Here is a 13,917-nt window from a genome sequence, read left to right as displayed (position 1 = left end):
GGGCCGGGGCCGGCCTACCTACCTCGGAAGACGGCCAGGGTGCCGTTCGGCAGGGCCACCATGCCATCTGCCGGCTTCCCGCTGCACAGGTCTTTCTCTGCAAAACACAGTGGCGCGGGTTTGTTGAACATTCCACAAAAAACGGCGTTACCTCCCCAGCCCTCCGCCAGTAGCACTATGGCTGTTAAATGTGACCCTTTGTGCCAGGTGATGGCGGGGGCTCTCTGCCGTTCAGGCCTCTGCCTGGCGCTTCTCATGCAAAGGGTTTAATTACTCATTTGAGATACATTCTTGGAGAGTTTGACTCTCGTGTTTTGATCCCAGGAGTGCAAGACCAGCCGTTTACATGACTAGGTATATCTTTGCTTATTGCTTACCTAAGTACTTGTAATTCAGAAAAAGACCTTTAAATGCATTGTATGCTACATCCCTCATTTAATTTCTTCATGCTCTGGGATGTTTACTTGATGTTTCTCCAAGCTACGCTAGTGGGTTCACTTCCCCCTCCTCATTTCTTAAAAAAAGCATTTACATTTATTTTCAGTTAAATATAAAGGAAGGATGAACCTGGTTTGGACAAAACTCCAAGTATTTCCCATCTAAAAAACTTTTTTTTTTCCTCTCCAAAATATCTGTCAGTATATGATTGGAAAAAAAAATGCCCAAGAACCTGCAGGCTATCTCTGATTAAAATAAATAGTGAGGACATGAAAAACATTGTGGCAAAAAGCACAGAGGAAAGAGAATACAAGGAAAAGACTTCTTGTCGATCTTATGTGACGTTTTTTGTATGTGACTACAAAATGCTAGGTTAGGTACCATGAGTAACGGTGGATATTCAGCAATGTTTTCCTCCCTAGCAATGTTTTCATGGGACTTAGAAATTTATCGTCTCTTTCCTTGACTTTTTTCTGTTTGCATCTTCTGCAGTACCTAAGTAGGTAGTACCTCTAAAGCAAACATTTTTCAGCAGGACCAATTACTGAAACTAATTACTGAAACAAGATCATGCTCTAAAGTACTTGGGGAATTTCATTAACACAATTGAAAACCAAGGTACCAGTATTCAGGATGCTGGCAGCTGTAGCACCGTGGTTATGGTTGACCATTGGGACAGGAGTGCCATGTTCTTGTGGCACCAGATAGAAAGGTCTTGCATGTGCTTTACTCACGTGTTTTGTTGTGCTCTCTGGTGGAGTTATTGGTGCTTTTGTACCTACTGGAATGCAATTACCTTGTGTTTCTCCAGTTAAAATTGGCAAGTCTGCAGTTTGTATTAAAGGCTTGTTGTTTGTGTCGGGCTCCTCTTTTATTGGCAGAGTTTCAGGGTCGGCTGGATGAGGCTCGTCTCTCGTGTCAGTAACCTCCTGGAAATGTATAGTTGGCTTGGATGTCCCTTTAGAAACAATAAACATTTCTTCTATGGTGTCTTTTTTATCTCTTGTAGTGTTCTGTTTGGTAACTGTAGTTTCCTCTCCTTTGTCAATAGTAGGGGCCTTTTCAGTGTCATCTCCCATTTCTTTTTCAGGTGTGATGCTAGTTTTTTTGATCGTTGTTACGTCTTTACCAGCCGTTGTTGTCTCTACAACACAAATACTACTTGTGCTCTCTTTAGCTGCTGCTGTTACAGTCTGCTTAGTTTCCATAATTGTGTCTCTTTTATTTGTTGTTACAATCTCCCTGGGTTTAGGAGTTGAATCTGTTTTGGCAGTTGTTGCCAACACGGTAGGCTTGGGCAATGGAGTTGTAGCTGCTGCGGCTGCTGTCGTTACAGTTGCTGTTCCCACAGGGTTTTCTTCTTTTTTAGCTGTTAAAGTCTCTTTTGGTATGGGAGTCTTGTCTTGTTTAGCTGGGCTTGCTTCTTTTTCTGCAGCTGTTGTTGTAGTCTTTTTGTCTGCAGTAGTTGCTTCTGATTCAGCTGCTGTAGTGACAGCTTCCTTGGCTGTAGGTGTTGTATTGGGAATATCATCCTTAACTTTAGGAGAGTCATCTGGTTTAGCTGTTATAACCGTAGTTACAGTAGTTGTGTATTTCCTACTTTTTGTTGTTAAAATGTCTTTAAGCACAGTAGTTTTGTCTTTCTTGGGTGTAGTTATGTCTTTGTTCACAGTGGTTGTTTCTATTTTAGTTGTTGTCTCTTTGGTTATAGGAGTAGTAACAGTTTTAGCTGTTGTTTTGTCTTTTTTGTCCGGTATTCTTACAATCTCAGTAGTCCTAGCTGCAGTCACCACTATCCTTTCTACTGCTGTAGTCGTGTCTTTTGCAGTTGTGCTGGTTGCTAATTTAGGTGCGGGAGTTGTAATTTTCTTCTCTGCTGTTGTTTCTGAAACTGTCGTGTCTGCTTCAGGTATGGGTGTTTCCTTCCTAGTTGAGACCACCTCACGGCTTTGAGTGGTTGTGTCTTTTTTAGCAGTTGTTACTAATCCAGGGACAGTAGTTGTCATTTCAAGAGGTGTTGTTTTCTGTATGGCAGTGGTGTCAGCCTCAGTAGCTGCAGGGGTAGTCCCCTTAACCTCAGGGGTGTTGGGAGAGTCTGCCTCTGCCTTCTCCAGTTTAGGGGTAGTGGGAGAGTCTACCTTGGTGGTTGGAGCCTCTGGAGTTGTGTCTTCAGGTTTGGAGGTGGTGGGAGAGTCTGCCTTGGTTGTTGGTGCCTCTGTGGCTTCACGGGTTGTGTCTTCAGGTTTGGGGGTGGTGGGGGAGTCAGCCTTGGTTGTTGGTGCCTCTGGGGTTGTGTCTTCAGGTTTGGGGGTGGTGGGAGAGTCTGCCTTGGTTGTTGGTGCCTCTGGGGTTGTCTCTTCAGGCTTGGGGGTGGTGGGAGAGTCTGCCTTGGTCGTTGGTGCCTCTGTGGCTTCAGGGGTTGTGTCTTCAGGCTTCTGGGTGGTGGGAGAGTCTGCGTTGGTCGTTGGTGCTGCTGTTGTCGCAGGGGTATCTTTCTGACCCATTGTGGTCTCTTTGGTAGTTGTTTCTTTTATGGTTGTACTTGTTGTAGGTGGTAAAGTGGGTTTTGGGCCTGATGTAGTTGCTTTGATTGTTGTGGTTGTATCAGGGTGTTTTGTAGTTGGAGCAGGACTGTTCGCTTTATTTTCCAGTTCACTGCTATTATCTATGAGAAAACAAATATATATTAAATTCAGACATTGGAATTGCAGTGCATGCACCAATTGCATATTAATTTATCATACCAATTAGAGCTGCTTATCTTTTGAATAGCAGTAGTTGTTTTTATGGTCTTTGCTCTAAAAGCTTTCTGTGTAAAATTGCACTTTATTAGCTTTAAAGTGGTTGAAACATTTATTTATACTGGTGAAAAAAAAGGGTATGTGGAAACCTAAGTAAAATGCCAGTTTATGGACTTAGGTAACTGTCAAAAGATAAATAATTTAGAAGAGCAAAACTAACTTGGATTGGGGTAAATGTGAATTCCTTTTGTCTGCATAGGACTTTGCAGCAGCTTAGCTAAGTTTTAAGTAATCCTTTGGCTCAGCTGTCGCAGCTTTGAGTGCAGCATTGTAGGTTTTAGTTTGGTGTTTGTAGGTGAGGCCACCTGGTGTTTCCGTCCTTTTTCATGGAAGGGGAACCACACTATAAAATATAGTCCTTCTAATAAGACACTTCCCTTCTTAGTCTGTTCTTTTGATTTATTACTCTGACCTTAACTGTAAAATGGCCTGCAGTGACCTGGGCTTTAAGGAGATAGGTAGGGAAATGGGAAGAAAAGAAACTTTCTGAATACAGACACCTGACTGTATCTCCTACTGTACCTTTATATCTCAGATGGTTTTCCTCTTTGTTATTTACAGCTTTAAGACTCTCTTTACTTGTATGTATAGTTACATTGACTTGAGTCAAATTGTTAATATAGCTATATTCAGTAAAAAGTAACAGTAAATGCTTCTGCAGTTTAATCTCTCACTAAGTGTTATCTCTCTGAAGTTTTGCCTTTAGTTTTGTTTTCACATAGGTTTTGTTTTGTTTTCTAGGATTCCTGCTGTGTTGCTCTACCGTTACAGCTGAATAAGCATTTGTTTCTTGAAAACCTGAAAAAAACAAGTGCAGCATCATGTGGTTTGGGGCCATGTTCAGCTTTTGAACAAATCTAAAAATATAAAAAGATCTGAGCTACTGCTGATGGTGATGGCCTGATGACTATTAGCAGCACTGATGCTGTGTGTCTCCCAGCAGAATGGAAGAATTTACAATACTGCAGTGTGAGAAATAATCCCTGTGTAAATATATTGTAAAAACAGTGCAGTATGAGCTGAGTGTTACAGAACAGGTTTTCCTCCCACCCAATGTGTCTGAAATACCATAAGCCAAGTGGGATCCTGTTAATAGTTATTTGTATTTCCTTAATTTTATTTCATTTAACCCACTATATCGATTTTTTTTTTCTAATAGGAAATTGCCACAGTGGAAAGGCAAGTACTCCAAATCTAAAATTAAAAAAAAAAAAAAAGGTAGGTGTTAAAATGTTGGCCAGAATTGATTTCTAGTCTTATTTAATTCTTGTTACTAGAGGTTTCAAGTTCAAACTGATCTCCTGAGTTATCACTTTAAAAGCTGGAACAGAATATCAAAGAACACAGGAAAGCAACATATTTTCCATTCAGAAAAAATAAATATGTGTTTTCTGAAGCTCCATGAGGCCTGGCTTGATTAAAGCTAGAGAAACCTGCTAGGAGATTTTCCTGTCTTGGTCCTGACAATTCATCACTGTCCCAAAATACAACACCCTTCCTGTTTCAGCAGTGGAGTTTGTCCAAAACTGACAATGGTGTGTAACGTATTTTTGGAAGATGTGTGTGAAAATCCAATAGGGACGCTGGAGACATCACCACACTTTAACATCTGTGCTAAGTGAACTCTCCAAAGTCAGTATCCTGAGGTCTAGGTGAGGTAATTAGTTTATAAACTGAGTGGTTCCAAGCTTGGTAACTGTCTGGTAATGTCTCACATCAGCTTTCTATTTCCAGAGCAGGAAAATGGTCTTTAATGTTCCTTCAGGTAACACCCATCCTGTTTCAATCATATACTTTCCTACCTTCCATAACTTCATGGGGCTGTGTTACTTCCTCTGGCTTCTTTTCCTCATTTTTGGATGACCTTTTAGATGCTGATTTGTTTGCTGGAGGAGTTTTTGGTGATGCCTTTTCTGCATGTGCTGAAAGAAATAAAATAATCTGTTAATGGGAGCATTTTTCTTTATAGGTGCTTGGTGTCAACTGTATAAGAAGAAAGTGATTACAAAATTTCAGTGACCATCTTCCATATAAATCTAAGTTTCTTCCTACCTATAGGATTCTTTATAGCTTTATTCAGGGGAAAAGGGAAAAAATACCCTTTAGATCCCTAAGTGTTTCATCACAGATGGGAGAAATGTTTTTCCGAGAAGTTTGAGGTGAGGCATTCTTTGCTAATGGCAATTTTGAGGTGGGGAAAAGATGAATTCTGAGTGGAGTTCTGCGTTCTGAAAATCTGTCTTAATTTTTTTGTCAGCTTTTTTTTTTTGACTACAGATGACTTGGGACTGACTCACTATAGTGGATCTCTGGGAGCTATCATATTAGCCAAGCATTTACTTTGACAATCTCCTGAAGATTTAGTTATGTTGTAGTTCTTCAGGCATGATAATTCTACACAAGTGATCATTTTGGAGAGACATCTTAAAAGCAATAGTTTCCTTGAAAGAGACAGGACCTACAAAGCAGGCGTGGACCAAAGAAACAATGCAAGGTCTAAGTATTAAGCTAACATCTAGTAGGCTGAGTTGTAGGAGAAACTGGAGGTTTGTGTGCAGGATTTCCAACTCTGAAGATTGCATGGGATTTCACTTGCATCCAGTAAGAGCCAGAAAATATTTTTAAATTAACTGCTGGGTCAAACGGTACAACTGGAAGTGAGACCATCTCTTCCCACTATCATAGCCTTGTAGAAGGATCTTGCTAGTGGTGAAAAAAGCATGATGGAGCTCAGTGAACATGCAAAATTTTTTTTATTCAACTAAATGAGCTAGTAACTGCCATAGGTATGTGTAATAAGCTTTTTACAAAAGGAGCGGTATTTTTGTCTCATAAGGTGACGACCATGGTATCAAAGGATTTACCTTCATAGCAAGATAGTACTCAAAGCAAGTAAGGTTGGGTGTTGGACTATACCCTGAAGCTTTTATTGAGAAAGAGAGAGAAATCGTAATTGTTAAATAAAATCTCTTTGGGAGCTGAATCGGCTTTCAGAGTCAGTAGTGGAGGCAAAAATGTTTGATCAGTCCTTAACTCTGTGTGTGTGTGTGTGTGTGTGTGTGTGTGTGTGTATTCAGGGGATATAGGGCTTCTGGAGGATAGGAAAGATAAAAATGCTCCCTAGATATACATTGTAAACTTAGCTTCGCTGTACAGGGCAAAGTGTTCAGAAGATGCAGAAACAGCAAAATTATTCCAAGAGGTTTAACAGGTTTCTCAGTTCTCACAAATAGCAAAAATACCAACATACTGAGTATAGTGGTAGTCTGGGTTTGGGGGATTTTTTGGTAGTTTTTTTTTTTTACAAAAATTAATAGCAAAGCTAAGTAATTAAAATACTGGAAGAAAGTCTTAAGATGAGGAGCAGTTGGTTAAATTTTCATTACATTTGAACTGAAGAACAAGTGAAACAGCTGTCTTTTGTGAGCATTCATGCATGTCAAACTCTGCAGATAGGGGGAGGCGTTAAGCAACCTCAAAGGCAGCAAATTGACCTCAAGACACTTCCAAGATGTTTATCCTCCTCTAGACATCCAGTCAAAAAATGCTGAATGCAGACTCTATTTCAATATAAAATACTGTGCAACTGAGTGACAAAACCAAGCGGCTATACCAGCATTTGGGGACAGGGAGTGGTTTGGTGAAGTGAACCAAATGATAATCTGTAACTCATCTTGTTTTTTAAAGTGCACGCTTTGGAAATTGGCTGCCTTGGAAGTTGTCTGGTCTGTGAATGCAGCAACCCGGTGCCAAGCCATATTTGCCAAGTTCACAGGAATGAATTTAGGTCCGTAAGTACCAGAAAGTTTAAGGACATGATGAAATTAAAGATATTCTGTTAGTGTTTTCTGGACTAGAATTCCACTGCTAGTGTCATTAAAGCTACATGAAGGTGAAACTGCACCTCCAGGTCTGTGCCTTTGTGCTCAACTAACAAAACCCCATCAGGTTCTGTAGTGAAAGACAGAATAAACAAAAGTGACTGTAGGTCACTGTAATTCTTCCCTGAACTGAATTTGCAGCCTAAAGGTTAGATGTGCATCTTCTTAAAATTCCTTTTGCTGCAGTGTGAATATGTAACCACTTCTAACCAGGCAGATCCTGCAATTCCTCCCTCTTGCCCCAGAGGATGGATTTCTGTGTTGGGCTGGTCTTCCCATTTTGGATTTGAGGTGGGCAGGACCTAGGACATCTCTCAATCTATGCTGCCAGTGACTGCAGTAACCCAAAGCAAGTAGTGCTATCTCAGTGCATGGAGTAGGTATTCTCCACTTTTGGATGGGTGGGGAATTTAAGGGAGTTGGACCTTCCTTCATTACTGCTTTTTTTTGTAAGATGAACTAGGCTTTTTACTGCGAAATATCATTCATTCCCCCCAGCTTCTGTCCTTGAATTCTATTATTGATGTAACTTAAGTAGTATGAGTGGAAATGCACGTGCAAAATGTGGCCTTACACATATTATTCTGGGTGACAATTCTGATAGTAAATTAGAGTGCAGCTAGTGCCAAAAGAGGCTAATGCAAAATAAAACTTTACCCTCAGAATTTGTATCTTTGTGATGGCTTCCAGTTTATCTACTAGTATGTGTCCATAAAGTGTTAATGCTTGAGAAAATGGCCAATTTATATTTGAAATCAGATTTTGTTGGTTTTGTTTTGTTTTTTTTGTTCAGTAGCTAACTTCTTGTGTCCTGAGAAGCCTGCGCAGTTAATGTTTTACGATAATGCAAAGCATCTCTGTTTAAATATATCTACGAAAAAAATAGTGATAAAGAAATTTCTTACCCTCTTTACAGTGTTCTGTGTAGTCTGGGCAACATTTGCCATATCTTTCACAGTCTGCGTCACAGTCACACTCTCTTCCTCTTTCAAAGGCTTCAAAGCAACGTCCTTTGCAGGAGAGTGCTACATAAGGCAGAACGAGAGAGTTAGTGTTTTTGGCTAGCTCACGTTTAACGTTGGGACCTTTCTACAGTGAAGTCATTTGCTTAAGCTGATGTAAAGAACAGCTTCATAAAATTGGGTGGTTATTCTGGTCTGATCCAGAACTCGTTTGTGTAATTGTGGGGTTTACATCAGGCCATACAACCAGAACTGCACTTTGCCATTGCAGTATATTGAGACCATTTAGAATTTATAGTGGAGTAAAATGTGACCTCAGCATTCACTTTAGCTAGGTCCCATCATAGAAGGTTTCCATTTCCCTAATCAAATAGCAGTTATCTCAAGAATAGTATTTAAATTCTGGGTTGGGTTTTTCAAAAAGGTATTCATTAGGGTACTACTTTGTATCAAGAGTGATGTGTCTACCAGAGCATTTCTGAAAAGTAATTTCCCTAAATATGTCATGACCAAGTGTACTTGGTGTCTCTGGGCAAATACTGCAACTTAATTGTGTGAATGAGTTAACAAAGTTGCACAGAGTGACTATTTTTGAAATGTTATCCCAGTCTATTTAATACAGTTCTTAAATTTTTAGTACTAAAGGAGTATGTACCATGTTTTGACATGATTAATAACCACATGCTTTTAATGTTGCATTACTGGTTAACTTCTGACAACTTCAGTCACTACAGTACTTCTGTTTCATATCAAAAAATTACCAAATTGTTTGGGAAAGTGTGTGCACAGCTGTTACAGACTTCAGCAAAATACGCATGCTGTTATTTTTGAACATTTGAAAACATGAACCTGAACATTTACATCACGTTACAATGTAATATTTATTAACATTCAGTAGTACCTTTAATAGGTACTTAGTTAACTGTTAAATTGAAGTGATTATGTTAGACCTGAAGTGGATATTTTTTGAGGATGCTTAGTATCTCTCAGAATTGAGCCAACAATCAGCTATCACTTGGTATTTCCAGAATTTGCTGTATGACCTGTTATTCTTGTCCTGTATCTTTTCTGTACATAAGTCTCTACTGAAGTCATTGTCTTTGTTGCACACAGGGCATAAAATCATATTTTACAATTAAATCACTGTCTAACAAAATTAAGATACCTGTCTAGGCAGATTCTGAACATCTTTTGACCGGTGTGGATGTGGAGTGAGTCTGTTGATGCCAGTAGATTCATCCCACATACACAGGTGAGAATTGTTTTTATTTTATGATGTTAGGACAGTTTTTATTCATAAACAATGTCTGGCATTTCTCTAATTTAGGCAGCATCGATCACACACTAACTGGGCAACAGTCCTTAGTCAGACTGCCTGCATGCTTTTAAGTATGGCACCTACTGTGCTTGCCTGAATTCAGTGATTTAGGGTAGAACAGGGAAGACTTCCTCTAGCCTTAAACATTTTATTAAATGTTATGTAGATCTGAGAATAACTTTAGAATTTGGTCCACAATAAATAAATAGCCTACATAATTAAAATACCTCAGTATGTACTTTCAGCTATGATGTCCCCTCACAAATCAAAATCAGGATGGGGAAGACTGAAGTGCCATTGTTTCCAGTGTGCATGTCAAAGCAGCAGAATTGGCATTTTAGGGAGTGCTGTGTCTGCATTTTGAACAACACTCGGCCTGTGTTGGTGGATCTAAGAAATTTTATCTTAACACCTGTAATCTTACTAGAACTAGAGTGTAGTGTAACAAACTGCAGTTATCTAAATCACTGATATTTTTGACATTGGTGATTCATCAGAAAATACTTTTTAACTCTCAGTAAAATAGTTTGAAATACCTGTATCTATACTATATAATTTTGCACATAAATAAAGCATATCAAATAATACTTATCCAACCATCTTTTCCATCAAACTCAATGTGGTTCTGATCCAGAGTCAATTTCTATGCATGGAAGGACACCCTCTGACTTTGGATTAGACCCTACAGCCTCCACACTTCTTAAATTTGAGTTGGAATGTCCCAAAATTTCTTCCTGGTAAACCCTGAATTTGCTTTTACCAATTTTTTGTATAAGAGACAAACATATAGTACAAACACACTAAGGAGAAGAAAACAAGCAGCAGGTAAACCATTTCCCCTCGTCTTGCCTAGCTCTGCTCTTCTGAAAAGCAAAATCCTATTCTCAGTGATAACCTGTGGATGCACAATTTTCTTTGAATGGGTTGTGAGAGGTTATCACTGCATTTTTGAGGGGGAGAATAATACACGTATGAGAGGAGAGCAAGGACACAAGTGAACTAAAAGAGACATTTAAGCATTCAGAGGAGAGACACTGGTGTGGTAGGGAGTTGGAGCAAAGGGGAGGGGAAGTCTTGCAGATAGGAACTGGCTGTCTTTGGGAACTTACCCACTGTGCAGAATTTCTTGAAGTCAGGGCAGCACTCCATGTAGTGTTGACAGTTAAAATCACAGTGGCAGTCATGCTCTCTAGAATACCCTTCCCCACATCTCCCTGTACAGCTTGATAAATCTAAAATCACACAACACTAGTGTAAACGTTGCTAAACCAAAATGGTACATAAGGAAATGCTGAATGGCGAAGTAATAGGATTTCTCTTTTTTTCTACAGAATGCCATTTCTTCACTCAGTATTGCAGAGACTGTGGGACCGGTGCAACCCCTCCTGAAGGCATGCGGATCAGAGGTCTGCTCTGAGCTAGCCTGAGGACCAGCAGCAGCACACACTCAGGTTAGAGGGGGTGTTCTGCTGAGGCTAACTTAGCCTGTTTCTCCTGAAGATTAATGAATCCCTGAGGAGTGGTTCAGTAGTATGACCACAGCAGTTCTGGCATCCAAACTAGCCCATGCAGATTTAACTTAGGCAGTGTATCAGCCAGGTATTATATTGTTTTGCAGACTTATTCTCCACCTTAACTCACCCTACGTATGGTTATAGATGTGTGTCTGCACAACTGTACCTGACAGACCTGTTAGGTTTGACTGATTTTTACTTTTGGTAATGTTCTTTATAGTAATAAAATCAGTTTAGCTTGCAAACTGGTGAGCACTGTCATAATAAATGCAGGTCCCTGGAGCCATTTTTATTGGCAGTTTTCAAAATCTGCCTGCCCTCTACGTTATTTTTTTTTTTCCCTGCGGTCAGAGAGGAATTTGGTATCAACTCTGAGGTTAGGAGCAGTTGGGATCTAGTCCTGCAATCTTCTATAAAGTACTTTCTGTTGATGAGGAGACTACTTATTAGCAGACTAGCATAAAAGTTTATCCCACAGTGGCTTTACTGCTAGAGTGCTGTAGTGTTGGAAAATGCTGAATAATAATAAATGGTGCAGGTTACAGCTGTTAAGCAAGATATCAGGAGGTCTGCTTTCAAACTGCAAGCATTCAAGCTCAGCAGTGGTTTGTTACCTTCTACTGCCAGATCAGATATTTGCCCTGCAGTAACTCCCCTTCCTATGTGAAATCGCTACTAACGTAACACACTAATAGCTTCTTCTGGAAATGAAACACGCAGGACCACAAGTGAAGTGCCCCTAAATACAAACAAAGAAGCTGAACAATCAGCAAGCTAAAACAGAGTTTAGATAATCAGCTGAAACTTTGCGGAACAACAAGAAAATAACAAGAAATAACATATAACACAACACAACACCAAAGACAATTTCTAACAGGGCACACTCCATGTGTGTGTGTATGAAGGAAGACCATGGAATAACAAATAATTATATCTATTGTGATTTTCAGCAGTTAGATATAATGTTTCTTACCACTGCTTAACAAATAATGAAGTGGGACTAGGGAATAAATGGAGAAGTGAATGGACTTGAGTTAATGGGCTCTTAATACAGTAGTTGAAAAGAGAAGCTAGACACCTTCCTTTATGGATATGTGCCCAATATATTGCACCTTTCTTCCCTTATGGGAGGAAATTAAGTCCAAAAAGTAACACCTTTTGGTTCAGTTATTTAAGTTTAGGACTTGTAAGTTTTGAAGTTACTTCTAAGGAAAATGCCTAAATGGTTCTAGTTGCTGTTGGCAAGAGTCTTGATTTCTGCTGAAAATAGTGGGAAGGCTCTCATCAACTATAGAGGGTGCAGAGTCAGACTGCTCTGCCCTGCAGGTCGAATCTGATATCTGCTGTGCCCTGATGAGCTGCTCAGATATACAAATGTTATGTCTTCTCCTATAAACTAGTAATATATTATTTTCTACCAGCAAGTAATACACAATTTTATCACTAGAACAAGTTGATAGCTACCTGACAACTGTGACAGCACAGGACTTCCCAGGCTGCGAGTTCTTCTGTTTCTTCATAACAGTGCTACTTTAGTTAGAAATCAATTACAGAGCTTTGAGAGTAAATAAAAAGCTGTAGTTTTAGGCAAATAATTGCCAAAATTGGCCTTGGTGGTGCCAATAACAGTGCATTTAATGGCAAAGCACTTAGCACAGTATAGACATTCCTTTCCCTGAGCCTGTTGTGTTTAAATATTTTTAACCAAATTATGTGGATATTGTAATTTTAGATTCTTCCTTGAATCATACTACAAGTCACTTGGGCTAAATATGTCAGTCTGAGGGCAACAAGATCTGTAGAATATGTCTACAGAAAAAGAAGTAGGTTCATACATATTTTGTATTATATTCATATTTATGTGTTGTTCCTCCAAAAAAGAGGACCATGCTGTACCAAAATATATTTATGAAAATATTCAGTGATGATAAAACTGAATCATAATGCCTATCTGAATAAATATAAAGTTCTAGAACTTAGTATTTTTATGAAGATGCATTTGAAGCATCCTTAGTATTTGTCAGATATCCTAGACACCCTCCCTTCAACATTATATGTTACAGTACCTTCAGAAGACACTTCTTGAATCAAGGACAGTGAAAGGATCACCATGGATACGCAAAGTATGTTCCATATGATCATTACTTTCAGGTACGACATCATCCCTAAAAAGAAATAATCTCACTACATGCAATTCAATTAATCAGTTCATATTTTTTAAAAATTTGCAGTGCATATCTCTATACATAATACTAGTTTAATAACAACATAAAATTAGTATTAAAATTATTAAATGACAAATTGCTAATTTAGAATTAGTCCATAAATTCTATCTTAGTTATTAATCGATTAGCTGTTAAATTTTGTAGTAAGAGTAGGAAAATTCATGATTAACAAATAACAGAACTAATTTTTTTCAGAATTCTATTACATGAAAACTACATTCACAGTCTTCTTTTAACATGGATACACTTCAGTACAGCAGTTTCTAAGGTTATAATACTGAAAAATATAAATGTAAAGTAAGAAAAAATACTATCAAAACATTACTTATTAAGGCACATAATTTTATAAACCATAATCTATCATTGAAATATTAGTGTTTAAGTATGTCAAATGGAAAGGTAGGATAAAAGTAAATCTTCTTTCAAAAGGAAAACTTGTCTGGTTTCTCTGTTCCAGTTCATCATTTTCCTTTTGAAGAGCAGCACTTTGATCAAAATGCTCTGAGTAGAGATAGGTGTGACACTTACCTAACAAAGAATATGTCTGCTCTCAGCAATGTTTCAGATGCCTTATATATTGCTTTGTAGCTACGTTGGGGTTAACTAATTAGACAGCTTGTTAAACAAAACTGCCAATGACAGCTTATGACAGCAAACTTTCCACATGAGTTGGAAGAGGTCCCAGATGACTAGACTAACGCAACATCTGGAAAATGCTCCCATTAAGAAAAATGATTACAGAAAAAAATAAATAGGGACTTACTAGTCAAAACACATT

General features: G+C 38.7%; 1 protein-coding gene across 1 annotated transcript in view; it reads right to left on the bottom strand.

Moving 5' to 3' along the window:
* The window catches only part of PRG4 (proteoglycan 4), a 16,841-nt gene extending 3,764 nt beyond the window's left edge, over positions 1 to 13,077 (bottom strand). Inside the window, exons 1-5 of the mRNA XM_010580733.1 lie at positions 12,981 to 13,077; positions 8,026 to 8,145; positions 5,042 to 5,161; positions 1,061 to 3,103; positions 23 to 97 (exon numbers count right to left, since the gene is read on the bottom strand). Of these exons, the coding sequence (XP_010579035.1) occupies positions 23 to 97; positions 1,061 to 3,103; positions 5,042 to 5,161; positions 8,026 to 8,145; positions 12,981 to 13,077 (2,455 nt within the window). The remainder of the gene's footprint in view (positions 1 to 22; positions 98 to 1,060; positions 3,104 to 5,041; positions 5,162 to 8,025; positions 8,146 to 12,980) is intronic.
* Positions 13,078 to 13,917: the final 840 nt, after the last annotated feature.

The sequence above is a fragment of the Haliaeetus leucocephalus genome, unplaced genomic scaffold (assembly GCF_000737465.1).
Source record: "Haliaeetus leucocephalus isolate CR32 unplaced genomic scaffold, Haliaeetus_leucocephalus-4.0 Scaffold730, whole genome shotgun sequence".
Taxonomy (NCBI): Eukaryota; Metazoa; Chordata; class Aves; order Accipitriformes; family Accipitridae; genus Haliaeetus; species Haliaeetus leucocephalus.
This window is presented reverse-complemented; position numbering and strand designations above follow the sequence as displayed.